The 14515-nt window shown below is 37.0% G+C and overlaps 4 protein-coding genes across 4 annotated transcripts; 2 read left to right on the top strand and 2 right to left on the bottom strand.

Annotated features, from left to right (window-relative positions):
* Window positions 1–310: 310 nt before the first annotated feature.
* Window positions 311–3478, bottom strand: LOC149623360 (glyoxylate reductase/hydroxypyruvate reductase-like). The gene is made up of 6 exons (XM_089853169.1): window positions 3231–3478; window positions 1557–1760; window positions 1289–1497; window positions 987–1227; window positions 801–931; window positions 311–739 (listed from the first exon to the last, which is right to left on the bottom strand). Exons 1-6 carry the CDS (start codon window positions 3296–3298, stop codon window positions 621–623), a joined length of 972 nt encoding a protein of 323 aa, XP_089709295.1. The 5' UTR covers window positions 3299–3478; the 3' UTR covers window positions 311–620.
* A 1376-nt stretch (window positions 3479–4854) lies between these two features.
* MED6 (mediator complex subunit 6) lies at window positions 4855–6366 on the bottom strand. Its single transcript, XM_089853170.1, has 8 exons — window positions 6210–6366; window positions 5969–6128; window positions 5809–5900; window positions 5646–5728; window positions 5550–5589; window positions 5395–5463; window positions 5185–5328; window positions 4855–5123 (listed from the first exon to the last, which is right to left on the bottom strand). The coding sequence occupies exons 1-8, from the start codon at window positions 6211–6213 to the stop codon at window positions 4933–4935; spliced, it is 783 nt and encodes a 260-aa protein (XP_089709296.1). The 5' UTR covers window positions 6214–6366; the 3' UTR covers window positions 4855–4932.
* A 150-nt stretch (window positions 6367–6516) lies between these two features.
* cass (apoptosis inhibitor cassowary) lies at window positions 6517–10005 on the top strand. The gene is made up of 9 exons (XM_089853166.1): window positions 6517–6736; window positions 6819–6980; window positions 7044–7361; window positions 7433–7573; window positions 7634–7699; window positions 7761–8234; window positions 8297–8484; window positions 8638–8801; window positions 9630–10005. The coding sequence occupies exons 1-9, from the start codon at window positions 6668–6670 to the stop codon at window positions 9713–9715; spliced, it is 1668 nt and encodes a 555-aa protein (XP_089709292.1). The 5' UTR covers window positions 6517–6667; the 3' UTR covers window positions 9716–10005.
* A 621-nt stretch (window positions 10006–10626) lies between these two features.
* On the top strand, window positions 10627–13448 carry LOC149623357 (sodium-dependent glucose transporter 1A-like). The gene is made up of 5 exons (XM_089853167.1): window positions 10627–10931; window positions 11098–11298; window positions 11357–11483; window positions 11540–11698; window positions 11760–13448. The coding sequence occupies exons 2-5, from the start codon at window positions 11233–11235 to the stop codon at window positions 12815–12817; spliced, it is 1410 nt and encodes a 469-aa protein (XP_089709293.1). The 5' UTR covers window positions 10627–10931; window positions 11098–11232; the 3' UTR covers window positions 12818–13448.
* Window positions 13449–14515: the final 1067 nt, after the last annotated feature.

Raw genomic sequence — 14515 nt, 5'->3', positions numbered from 1 at the left:
ATTTCCGTAATGTTAAATGAAAAATTCACAGAAATAACATGGGTTTTTCGTGATGGTTCCCCTCCAATTACTTAACAAGACGACCCAAGGGCTCGTAATAGTAGCCACATCGTACGAGTGAATAGCCCCTCTATACCCTGCCCTAATGAGTGGATACCCCCTCTATATCTTACCATAATGAGTGAATAGCGCTACCTTTAACAATGCTTAAATGATTCACCGTGCATAAAATCATAGTGAATAGCCCCTCTACTCGTTAGATGTACATCAAACGATGTGGCTTAAAACTACAGCGAAGTTACTTAAAGTGTGCGTTTTGTAATGAAGTTCATTTTTTATTTTTTGAACAGAGAAAAATATATTTTATGATACTTTAAACCGGTTACAGAAAGGATTAAATTATTACAACTACCAACTAGAAGTATTTAAGTATACAAACTTTAAAAATAACCTGTACCTCAGCTAAACTGTAAATATCTACTTAGAAAACCATTTTTTGAAACCAGAATTGAATAAGACCAACGATAAATAGATTATATAATACTAACAGTTTTTAAACTCTTATTTAATGATTTAATAAATTTGTTTAGGAACTCCAACGCTAAATTCGAATTAGTGGTTTAATAAACAGGCGTTACGATCTTTCCACCTGTTAGGACAGTTGTGATATTTGTCGCTGCCAATTTGGCCATATCATTTCGGACGTTTAGTTCCGCGCTTCCGATATGTGGAGTTAAAACTGTACAAAGATATATTAATTAGGACAATGTAATTAGATTAGGCTTAGGCTTGGTACTTACCAATGTTTGGTAAAGTAGTTAGTGGATGATCTCTTGGCAAGGGTTCAGGTATCATGGTATCCAATCCCGCGGCGGTTATCTCCCCATTTTTTAAGGCTTCGTAGAGATCGTCTTGATTTACTAAACCTCCCCTGGAATGATGCAACCGCATTTAACCCTAATATTTTATAATAGCCTTAACGTTACCTTGCAGTGTTGATAAATATAGCCGACTTCTTCATAAGACTGAATGCCTTTTTGTTAAACATTTCTTTAGTTTCCTCCGAAAGGTTGCACATGCAAATAACAAAGTCGCATTGCTGAAGTAGTTCCTCAAATGGTGCGAAAATAGCTCCCATGGCTTCCGCTGGTTTGATTGGATGGTAAACATCGTAGTACAATACTTTAGCCACGCCGAATGGTAACAATCGCTCCATAACACCACGTCCTACCCAAGTTACCAAAGAGTTGGTTTTACACGAACTTTGACTATAGAACTAGAAATGTACCTATGCGACCCATTCCAATGATGCCCACTGTTGAACCATGCACCCCTTGTCCGCATAACCAAACTGGCCTCCAAGGACATGTCCATTTCCCGTTCTTGATGGCTCTTGACGCTTCAAAAAGCCGTCTACCAACTGCCAACATCAGAGCAACCGTTAACTCTGCCACTGAATCCGTTGAAACTTCGGGTGTGTTACTGACGGGGATTTTTCTTTAAAAGTTTATTAGTTTAACATATCGTTCAGGCGACATTACCAAATATTGTCTTACTTTTCCCTACACGTTTGTATGTCTATATGATCAAAGCCAACCGACATGGTGGCAATGACTTTTAAATCTGGACCAGCGGACTCAATTATGTCTTTGTCAACTTTATCAGTCAATAAGCATAATAAGCCTTCCTTTCCCTTAATCCTTTCTCGTAGTACATCTTGAGGAATAGGTATTTCATGTTCGTAAACGTCAACTTCGCAACTATGATATGTAAACCACTTATTGTCAAAGAAGAATCCGACAATCCGTACATCCCGAACGTTGAACCCAAATTTATAACCCTTGAATTTTTAAATTGTTTTTGACAAGGGGCCTCGACTTCGAAACAAGTGTTAGATTGTTGAGACATAATTTCCCACCAACCTCAGTACATCAATTACCAAGTCAAGGGGTAGGTTGCGAATAGCTGAAAGTTTTTATAGAGTTTGTTTTGAACCTAAGCCAAGTCATTTGTATAAAACGTCTGTGAAACAGATTTCACTATGAGTTAATAGTTTAATCTGTCTCCCTGACGTCTTGACAAGTGTCTACCTTTGACTATATTAGCTAATACGACTGAGTAACTAAGACTGCCATTTGTCTGCAATCTGACTCTATGGAAGAGTTCCAAATTTTTTAAACGGTTTTACAAAGATGAAAATTACCAAGAAAAAAATGTTCTCTTAGAATTACCAACTGAGTGAAAATATTCAAATCAATTCGGTCAGCTGTATCGTAACAATTTTAAGAGAGAGTTAGGGCTTTCACCGTTTTCCCTCAAAGGTGGTTTCCCCTTTACGTAATATAACAGGCTAGTGTCTAGACGTTTAAGAAAGAATTGGTCGGAATATCGATTGAAGAGAGTCAACCCTCAGAGAAAGTGGTTCTAGGTTTTTTTTTATAGTCCAAGATAAGAAAGGATAACTTCCTATTCAGAGCCTGTTGTAGTAGAGAACTTATAGAAAGAGCAATTCTAGCTCCCGGGGAGAGAGTTCAATGGCATTATAAATATACCCTCATAAAGTTAATGGAACGAAACCATTTTTAACCCTCTTTATATATGTGACTTCTGTTTGTCTACCCAAGCGACAGTAGCTTCGGTAGACATAGCATTCTCTGAAGGAGCCATTTAAAGAGGTCTAAAAATTATCTCTCCATATAGGAACAGCACTTAGGCATACCCCTTTAAAACCCGGAACAAATAGAAGCCACTAAGATAATATTTATAAATTTGCATAAAACAATTAATTTTTTTTGGGCAAACCGTGATATTCTGCCGACCGATTTAGCTTTAACTCAAAAATTATGTAACGGGGATGGTTATTGCGTAGTCGTAAAGTCTTTATTATAGAGGATTTCAAAGCAAGCGGATATGAATTAAGTTAAAAATAAAGCACAAAGAAACGGGACTTTATGATGAAACTGAAGTTTCTAAAAGATTTCATCATCATATTGTTGTTGTTCTTTATAGTTCCCGGATGCGTGTTCTTTCCGATATTGCGAAATTTATTTAATATATATTATTATTTAGTCTTGGCAAATTAGTGCAAGCTTAAAATGTGCACAAATTAACATCGATACACTGGATTTTTCTCGGAATATTTTGTAAATTACCCCCTTTCTAAGACTTTAAATGTTTATATCTAACATTACGTGACAAATTAAAGTTAAGCTATTAATTATTTTACTTACTCTTCCTTCAATAAATCAATGGCGCATTGGGGCACCTCGTGACTGGTTACTAAAACTTTTGGCTTCATAATTTATTATTCAAATTTGCTAATAAAACTAAACTGGAACGGTGAACAAATGATTGCAATACCGTACAATAATTGCACCTGTCAGAAAGTAAAGGTAAGCTAAGCGCGGGTGCCGACGGTACGGTCTCTGAGTCTCTTCTCGCTAGCCTGGAGGATGTAGGAAGTTTAAACCTCTAACGATCCCACTCGGAGGATTTTATATCGGAGAAGGAGGATATGCCCTCGTTTCCTTCATGCTGGGAATCACGTTCGCCAATCGGAATTCTAGGAAATTGCGTGTTTGTGAGGCTGCGCGATATTTAACTCTTTTTTCCTAAGCTTAGCTTCTTTTATTTTTTTACGCAAGAGCGAGAAATTTTTGCGACATTTCTTTGAAAGTATACCCTTGATCTTGGGAGTCAAGTACAATGTTGACTACCACTTATCTCTGCGCTTGGATTCGTGAGAGATAACAGGGATAGGAGAATTCTTTATCTCTGCATGTGGTCAGTTTGAAACTAATTTTAAACTTTATAGTGTGGGCAAACGTCTTTAATGAAATCATAAACCATTTCAAAAATTACATACAGAGAAACCAACACATAGGGGCCAGGCCGCCATTGATCGGGATATTCTCCCTCACGTCAGGAAGCAACGCCAGACGGGGCCCCGAGTTCACTACATCCGGGAGGCTAGCTAACTCGCACTGCCTCTAGCGGTGCTTTTTGTGAGAGGGAGAATACCCCAATGGCGATCTTGCCCCTGTGAGTTGGTTTCTCTGTATGTAATTTCCGAAATAGTCGATAACTACAGATTAGTTAAGATGAGGCATTTCTTGTTAAATTTTTAAAAATTAACCTTTTAGACTTATTTAGGTTTATTTATTAAATAACTCCCACATAAATAGATAAATTTTAAATGCTTTAGTCAACTTATCTTAGGATAACTGCGCAATAGGGAGCTAACAGCTGACTAGGGGGAAGAGATAGTCTGACGTCACGCAGCCCCCCTCTGGTTGGCATTTTTGCGCGTAGAATACTGTTTCCAACCGTTAGGGGGGATGAAACTCGAGTAAGAGATAGAAGGGTGTGCCGTTTCAGGGTCAGAACTGTTAGCTCCCTATACATAGTTTACAGGCGTGGAGGATTCATACCAATTGCACATGGAGACCTGGCAACTTAGAGTGTAAAATAGTAGACGATTTTACACTCTAAGTCGCTTGGTCTCCTGGTGTTAATGGTAGGAATCCTCTACGCCTGTAAACTATGTATAGAGTAATTTCTTTCCCATATAAGGCAACGTCATAACCCTCTATCTCTTACCTTAGGTATCTGAGAGGACTATCCCCCCTCCCCTTCCCTTCCGGGGGGGGGGGCAAATACTATTCTCTAGTCTAGTACAAAGTTGCCCCTAACGTAGAGGATACACAGTTCACTCCCCCTCTCAACCGAAATTACTCTATTAAAATATGCAAGGGGGGGGGCTACATAGTTCATAGCACGCGACCACTTGTTTCAAAAATAATCTACCAGCGCATCAGAAGTATATTAGAAGAAGTGTACAAGTAAAGAGACGGGTTTTTAAGGCGATTTTTTTTTTTATAATTTTATTTTTTATTCAAAGTTTGAAAATAGACAATATTTATAAATAATAATTTAGCCTAATCTCGCTTTCTTTTCTGGAGGAGGTTTCATGCCGGAAGCTGTTTTAGGTTGCGTTGTTTCTGTAGTGTTAGGTTCTTGTTTTATTTGTTCAGGTTTTATTTCAGTGACCTTAGCCACTGCTGCTGCAGTTGTTGTTGTTGTTGTTGTTGTTACTGCTGCTACTGCTGCGGGTTCTTCAGAAGCTACAAAGATATAATTATTAATTAAGTTAATTTAATCTTTATCAAAATGAAATGAAATTACCTGGTGGTTGTTTCTCTAATTGAGGTGGAGAGGGAATTTTAGGAGGGAACTTTCTTGTCAACTCTCCCAAAAGAATATCAACCATTTTACGTTGAAATACAGAACCCGGTTCTTCTCTGACTTTATCAGTTGCTTTGGGTTTATCTGTTAATTTTATTTTAAATATTAATTTTTTGGCTACTACTTTGGTAACGGTAATTATATTTATACCAGAGCTATCCTGGTCTTTAAATTCCCACCAATAACCCTTGGAAGGATGATATCTTGAATATGATATTGCTATAAAGTATAAATTAGAATTTGTTTTATTTAATTACAAAATTAAAACAAAATATAAACATTTTTTTTGGGAATTTTCAATTTACTTTCATCAAAGGCATTTTCAAGGTGGTGAATTGTGGTTAACTGTAATATTAGTTAGTGAATGTTTAAATATTACTTTAATTAACAATTAAACATACCAATCGAGAATTAACAACTGAATTTAAATCTGGAGCTTGATAAACTACACCAGCGAGTATATAATAATCTGCTAATGGTGTAACTATAAAACCCCCACGAAAAATACAGTATTACGTTCTTCTTAAAATATCTATCAAGGTAATCTAATAAAAATTTTATTACCTTGAGTTGGAGAATGCCTGTGTTGTTTTCTAATTACAAAAAGGATAGGTTCTTGAACGTGAAGAAGGGTATATTCAATTCCATTCATGTTACTGTAAACAAGATTTAGATGGGTTTTGTTATGACTTAAATAGGTTCAAGTAGGTGAAAAATTAATTACACTAATTGCTCGGTGCTTAATCTTTGCATTTTAATTATTTCGTTGTTGCAAGTACGATCGTAAAATGGATTAGTTCTTTCTGAAAAATAATCCATGATGTTTGCTGGATTTAAAACAGGAATCCAGGCACTATCGTGCCATGAAATTCCCAGTTGGTTTTCTATATATTTGTAGATTTATTAGTTATATATAGAATAGGTAAAAGAAATAATTAAATTTTATATTTATTTAATTTAATTACCCATTGTAACTGTTAAATTCAAACGGAAACTGAAACCGGTGACCTGTCAAATTTAAAAAGCCTGGCTAAGCAGACGATGCAACACGCTCTTAAACTAGCAGGGCTGAAAATAAGCAGCTTTCTTTTTGGACATCTTCCAAGCAAGATGAAAATTTTTAAATTATGTCCCCGACTCCCGAGTCTTTTAAAATAAAATATAATTAGTTCTTTAATGACTAACTAAATACTAATTATTAAACAGAACATCCCAAAAGCATTTAACTTTAAATTAACAATATCATTCGTTACTGTCCAATATCCAGTATACTTATTTCCATTCCTTACAGTCGGCGTCCCGCGTTGAAACTTTTAATTGTTTTGTATTTGTGAAAGGGTAAACAAAACTCCTAATTTAATTGAAATAAACGTGATTTTTTTCCCAGTAAATTAAATCACAGTAATTACTTGTAAAAGTAATAATGGACGGAGTGGAGAAGCTGTATAATTACTATGACATTTTGGCCGAAGCGAAAGATAAAATTACTGAAGTAAGATTTTGACCAAGGCCCAAGATAGGGTAAAGTTCCTAATCTTCTTATTATTGTAATTAAAATTTATTAAATTAATTAGCACGAGGATAAATACCTACATATTTTGGAAGCTGTAAGAGGGAACAGCAACGAAAAACGTTTAGCGGCTCAATTTATACCACGGTTTTTTAAACATTTTCCCAGTTTGTATACTAAAGTTATCGATGCTGAGATAGATTTGTGTGAAGATGAGGATGTAACTGTACGTTTTTAATTAATTTTAATTAGATGCCAGTTCTTAGTAAACTTACTCGTATAACTTTAGATTCGTAAACAAGCTATTAAGGATCTTCCCAATCTTTGCAATGATGCGAAAGAAGTTTTGCCCAAAATTGCTGATGTTTTAACCCAGCTTTTGTTGGCTGATGAACCCCCTGAAATACAAGTGGTTAATAGTTCACTATTGGCTTTGTTTAAGCAAAATGCCACGGGAACTCTAGCTGGAATCTTTTCGCAAATTGTAAATGGTGAAGAATCAGTTCGGGAAAGAGCTATTAAATTTCTCTGCAATAAGTGGAAGTCATTGGCACCTGAAATTACCACAAAAGAGGTTGAAGAGTTTTTGTTACAAGAATGCAAAAAGGTTAGTTTTTTGAGGTTTAAACTTTAAAGGCTTTAAAGTATATAACATCAATTGTAACTAATATAAAATAGGTAATGCAAGATGTAACTGGTGATGAATTTGCTTCTTTGATGGGGCTTTTAAGTGTTCTTAAAATATCTAAATCCATTCCGGGACAACAAGCTCTGGTGGACTTGGTTGTAGAACAGGCTGAGCTCGATAAAGTCTTTGATGTGAGTTATTATTAAGTTAAAATCTGAATTAGATTTAATTTAATATATTTATTTGTGTAGCCAACTGATCCAGATGCTCTCTCGAGGCTTATGCATTGTTTGAAGCAAGCAATGCCATTTTTCTGTGTAAGATAATAAATTAATAATAGAAGTTTTAGTTTAACAGCTTTTAAATTTCAAATTTTAGCCATTTGTCAGCGCGTCTTCATTCATAAGTTATATTTGCCTTCAAGTAATTCCCGAGTTGGAATTGTTACGAGAGCAAGACAATGTTGATATGGGATTAGAAATCTTGAAGTTACTAGCTGAAATTAGCCCACATTCTGCCAAAATGGAGAACATTCCAGCCTGCGTTGAAATAGTTTTCAATAAATTATTGGAATATTTGCATTTGCCACCGGCTGAGGATAACTCTGAAAATGACAACTTAACCACCACCGATTTCCCAAATCTTCATTTATCTCACGTTGAATGTCTTTTGTATACTTTTCATCAACTTGCCAAAAAACATCCGGAATTTTTAGCCGCTGAAAGTAGCGTTAATCGCGTCCGCGATTTTAAACTTAGGTTGCAATTTTTAGCTCGCGGAATTCAAATCTACATTAAGAAATTGCGCGAAGCCCTGGCAGCCACCAAAAGCAATGATATGAAGAGTGAAGAAGTAAGAATAAGACGAGAATTAATTAATATTAATTAATTTAATTTTTATTTGATTATTTTTAGAACAAATTGAAACTCGTAGCTTTAAGAACAACTTCAAATATTAATAATTTGATTAAGGATTTGTTTCACGTTCCACCTTCTTATAAATCAAATATTACTCTATCTTGGAAGACTCCAGCCACAACTGCAACTGCGGCTCCAAAAACTCAGGGTATTCTTAAAAACGAGGATGAAGTGTTAGCTGCAGGGTAATTAATAATTTTATTATTAATTTATTATCTTCCTCAATAACCCTTTGAAAACTATTAATGGCTAAAATGGTCTAGCTAATTCTAAGTTGATAACCTTGATATTGCCATTATTTAACGCGTCATTATTTTTGCAAATGTTTTTATTCTTAGAGTTAAGAGAGTTTCAAAAACACCCATAGTATTTGATAAAAGTGAAAAAACTATGAGAATGCCAGCCCGAGGCGGCGGAGGAGCTGATTCCTTCAAAGGTACTAGAGAACTTTATCAACCGCCAAGTGGCAAATACAGCACTAAAGTGGATTTTCAACAAACAGGTTAGTATTATTGTTAAATGATAATCTTTTTTTGTTGACAAAAGCCCAGAAGGTAGTACAAAACATCTCATTTACATCAACCGTCGCCCCTAGGACCTACCTTTAAACATAGCTTTGAAATTTTAATTGACCATAAAATTTTAATGTCCAAGAAATATAGCCCCTTTATACCGCCCCCCCCTCTGGTGCGCTTAGTTTAAACATACCTTTGATTAACCTTGGTATGCTTAATAAAACCCCCATATATGTTTTGTTTATGATGTATTTTTACATTAAATTAGCCTTATTCCTGATCAGCGCCACCTACCCATAGCGGCGACTTTGAGAACTACTGTAAGCGGCAAGCCAATCAGATGTCGCTAAAATCTGGTGACATCACTGACTGGCACTCTCGGGTCTTACCAAAAATGACGTCACCAGATTTTAGCGACATCTGATTGGCTTGCCGCTTACAGTAGTTCTCAAAGTCGCCGCTATGGGTAGATGGCGCTGATCAGGAATAAGGCTAATTGCGCCACCAGAGGGCCGCCTTACTAGAGTTCTATTCCTAGGCCCGCCCACAAATGGCGGACTTGCATTTAGTTTTTGAAAAGCTACTGCGCGGGCATGCCTCTGGTGCCACCATTTAATTCGGACCATGGTCTGAAGCACTATTTTGAAGGCGGAAATAAGCATTCTATTCAAAAATTGTGCAATCATAGCTTGTTGCTTAATGTTTATGGGGGATTTGAATTACCAAACCGCAAACGTCGCCTCATCTTTTAAAAGAAACAAAAAAACAAGTTGTCCAGTACCAATAGAGTTTTGCTTGTTCTACCATTTTTTCAGGTTATCAGTTTCGCGGACGTGGTAGGGGATTCGGTTACGGACGGAGCAGAGGTCGCGGTAGAGGTAGCTACAACTACTATTACTAATTTATGGACGGATTGCGTTAGTTTTTTTTTAAAGTTAAGTCACGTGTCTTTGGTAAGAATGTGTAACATAAAAGTTTAGTTTGATAGTAATGTCACGGTATTTTTGAAACACACACTTTTTCTGGTGGGGAAATTGAATAATATACCCACTAAAAATGCGGTTTCAAAAACCTTTTACACTTAAAAAAAAAAACTTTCATTTCTTAATGATAATCAACCAATATATGTACTGCTTGTTTCTTTTTTGAGAAAAAAGAAAAACATTTTTTATAATGTTTCGAATATCCAAATTGTTGTCCTTTATTAAGTTAAGCATACAAATTTTTCAGCCATCAGGTAAGTGACGTAATGCTGGTATCGCTATAGTCCTTTTCGACGTAAAAAAAATGGGGGGGGGGGGGGTTGCAACCCTCAGTATCGGGACATACCAATGTTGAGTGGCAACATTGCTGTATATCCCCATTCTCGTGATCCAAAATGACTACTATTGTCTATTATCAGAAGTATATAATACTTCTCTTCGAGAGAAGTATACCACAAAGCGGGGTAAGTGTAACGGCACTCTTCCCAACATTGAAACACTTAGAGCAAGGTTACTAAAACGAATCACATACCCCATGTAAAGAGTTCCCTCATCATTACTCTATTAGCGTTTAAATATTTGGCAAGACGCGCTTGTGAATTTTGTCCCACGTCAAGACGAGGTTTGTGGGATGATTGCTGGGGATTTAGTGCCAAACAACGATAGAATTCACCTTACGGCGCGATGCCCATTTGTAGTTTGATGAGCGGGAAAGCAAACTAAAAGGGTGAGCCTGGGAAGAATGACGTTACATAACTTAAGCATAGGGAGGATACAGAGTGTCATCCTTCTTCTATTATCCCCTTCTGCTATTATGAGATGTGTTTTATTGACAAACGCCAATCGTTGATTTGGGAAACGGTGGTTTTTTAAGAACCGCTTATCTACCCAAAGTACTGGTACTGGCGTCTGAAAAGTACCCTTGAAAATTTCCAGCGCTTGTGAAATTTTCTTGTTTGCTTAAAATTCTATTGGCTCTCTAATTGCTTCTTTTCAATTGAGAGCCTATAACCCCTTTAATGGGCAAGATCTTCCTCGGGCAACCCTGATCCATTCTATTCCCATTTTTATTCCCACAAAAATGGCCGCGTTCACATTTCTGGGCGAGAAACATAAACCTTCAATTGTCTCAAGGTAAATTCCGAGATGCGATCGGATTAGTGGCTTCAATTATGCCTAACCACGTTTCTGCATCTTCTAAGCATTAGTTTTCCACTTAAAAACGATAACCTTGCTCTAAAATTATTCGAGAAATTAGTTGAAAATTAGGGGAAAAGCAAAACTAGTGTTACCCGTATAGGTAAAAGTTGCTAGCTCATCAAAATCCTTGTCGTAATGACTCTTTGGAAAGTATCCCACCATCATTGTTCTTTTGAATGTCTTGTTACAATCGTCTTCGAGGCAAGTAAGCTTTTAGCTAGACAGTCTCGGAATCATGGTCTCCAAAGATGTAATTCGGTACTTGAGAACGACCAATTTGTACCTTAGTTACTTTGGGCTGGTAAGAAAATATTATCAAAAACATTTTGCATGTGGTTGATGTTGAACCGATTGTTCAGGGTTTGGCGTACTCGGTCAATGGACCGACCTTATTGGATTTGGAGAAAAATGTTCAGTCCACTACGCAGGAAGTGGCTTACATATTTGCCGCGAGATCCGCTGGGTACTTAGGCGGTTCAATTTTAGGCAAGTTCCGGCAAGGTAAAAAATTCGTAGACCTGGGGTAATTAACGATATTTCAGGTGGAATCATGTTTGATAATTTCAACCGGCAAGTTCTGCTTATTGGTTGCTTCATCCTCATTGGTTTTACCAATTTGATGGTGGCCCTTTCAACATCTCTGCTTTTGCTTATTTGCGTCATGGTCGTAGCTGGGCTTGCGATGGGCGCTATGGATACTGGTAGGTTGTGCGGTAGAATCGTAAGTGTCAAAACAAAGTCGAATTCCACGATGTCTTTAAGGTGGTACCGTCTGGTGTTTGGATCTTTGGACGGTCAATCCGGCTCCTTACATCCAAGCCCTCCATTTCTTTTACGGTAGTGGCGCTTTCGTGGGTCCTCTAATAGCGGAACCATTCTTATCATCGGACATTAGACGATTGTCGGAAGATGACCAGGTTCTAAGTATCGAAAACAACACGATGATCTCCATTAATAACCAAACCTCAACCAACGACGGGAACGTGGTTATGCCTTATGCCATCATTAGCACCTTCTTATTGGTCATCACGGTATCATCCCTGATTAGTTACTGTCTAGACGGAACGGAGCTGAAGAGTAACACCGAGAAACCTCGACCCACCACAATCGTCAAGGACAAAAACCTTCCACGTTTACTGATCTTATTTGCCTTACTATGCGTCATGTGCTACTTGGGTGTCGAGAATACGTATCCTCAATTTCTGACCACTTATCTAGTCAAGGGCAAGTTGGGACTGTCCAAATCAACCGGGTCCTTTATGACGTCTGTCTTTTGGTTCTTTTTCTGCGTCACTAGAGGTTTGGCCATTCTAGGGGCGACCAAAGTCAGTCCATTCGCGATGTTACTGACCAATGTCGTTATAATAAACGCGTGTGGCGCTGTTCTTTCCGTTTGGGGAGAGTCAAGCGTTAGTGTCATGTGGGTTTGTTCCGGGCTCTTGGGTATGGGTACCGCCTCAACCTGGGCTTCCCTTTTTGCCTGGTTAGAAATGTATATTGGAATATCCAATAATATATCTTGTCTTTTCGTGGTCTTCGCCTCAATCGGGGGTCTGACCATGACTCTGGTCGTTGGCTCCTTTATAGAGAATATACCCAATGGCGTTTTGTACACGGTTTCATTAGGTGGAGTAGGTTGTCTAGCGTCTGTTCTTGGTATGAGGAAAGTCGTTGGAATCATTAAAAATAACGCCATAATAATTTCAAGACGTAATACCTTAAACTCTAGTACGCTTAATGTTCCCTTTAAGGAAGTTAGGTTCGAAAAAGAAAGTTATCCTGACACTGCTGTTAGTAATGACGAAGCCAATGCATCTTAGTGTTAATTATGAATATATTAAGATAGCCTATGAATTCATATGCATAATATCAGAAGTAATAATATAATATGATTTGAATTTGAATGACCTTGATATTATAGTTTTATATAAGAGCACTTGACAAAATTTCATTAATAGACAATTTCGAACTTAAAAGAAAGGATTTGTGCCAACCTCAATTGAACCGGAGCGTAGAGTAGTCACGCTTACAACGACTTAAGGCCTTTTCAGACGATAGAACGTTTTGACTCATTTAGGTGAGTCAACTTAAGTTGGTACGTGTGAACAGAAGTTGGACAAGTTGAATCACGAAATTAAAAATTGATGACTGATCAACTTTTGCTACCTCAACTTTTTGACCCATCTATAGTTGAGTCAAAGGTTGTATCGTTTGAAAAGGCCTTAGAGTTAAAGGTGAATTTCAACAACCGTTTTTATCAGCTTAAAGCTTGAACTTGCCCCGCATCGTAGCATCCAAACGCTTATCTTATAGCTTAAGTGCGTTGAGAATGCTGGGCAAGGTGGCTGGTTGAAATGGTCTCGTACTCAAAAATGTCTCAATGTACTTCTCTAAAAATCTAAATAGCCATTAAAATAAATCCTTGAAAATAAAATCTAGTTTCTAATCCTACGTTTTGTCTCAAGGAGAGAGTACGGCAGTAACAAAAGATATCCCGATATGTATTTGGTATTTAAAATCAGGGATTTGTCGATAATTCGGAAGGTTACTTTGTAAAGCGTTGCAATCTCTATGTGGTATCGGACATGGTCGGTACATTAAGCATTCCAAACTGGTCTTCGTAGTTAAAGTTAATTGCGCTTACCATAAGGAAAAAGAATAAAAAAAAATAATAATTGAATGAAGTCACGTTTGGGATAACCCGGCTTCCCTCAATGGACCAATTTAATTCAAGTACACGCGTAGTTTGATAGCGTTATCTAATTTTAAATTATCTCAAGCCGGCCAAAGGCAAGGCACGAGATCTAACCATATTTTCCACGAGAAAGTCCTTTAAAGTAACCGTATGTCTAACTTTTATTGCCGACCAAACGCTTAAATTTAGCCTTGCCTAAAATAATGGAATATAATAGGAAACTCAACAAGTATTTTGAAAAATCTGCATAATTTTATAATTTGTTTCCACCATGTTGTAATTATCAAATACAGACGCTCTAATTAATATATTCTAAAAGGAAATGACCCTGAATAATTAGAAAAATGAGAATAAATTAAAGTTTACTAAGGTTAAATGTTGTGATTTGGTCTCTGAAATCCCGTAGCTTTCTTGCGAATTTTCAATGTTTTTATATTTTGGGTAAAAGTAACATAGCAGGGGTTAGTGCGCTAGGATTGGAAGAGATCTGGAAATTCCATCCAACTATGTCTTCTAAATCGTTTTGTAAAGGTCAACTTGAAGAATTTTAGCGGTAATCTCTGAAAAAGGTTGGTAAAGAACATTTGGGGAAATTTGAGCCAATAACCTATACTTATAGCGTAAGTTTAAGCTATGTTCCGTAAATTTGTCACTGGTTACTGAGAGCTTGTAATGAAGTGACTTAGGTGAAACGTCATAGATTCTCGTAAAACCACGCCTGGTGAGGCGCTGTACAGACTAAAGAGGAAGATGAACTGCAAAACCGAGTGTAGTCAATTCTCGAACTAGCTCGAGCTGTAAGTCTCTAGCATTACGAAGTATA

The sequence above is a fragment of the Phalangium opilio genome, unplaced genomic scaffold (genome assembly GCF_054372755.1).
Source record: "Phalangium opilio isolate 3A_F unplaced genomic scaffold, DU_Popi_V2 ptg000113l_1, whole genome shotgun sequence".
Classification (NCBI taxonomy): domain Eukaryota; kingdom Metazoa; phylum Arthropoda; class Arachnida; order Opiliones; family Phalangiidae; genus Phalangium; species Phalangium opilio.
This window is presented reverse-complemented; position numbering and strand designations above follow the sequence as displayed.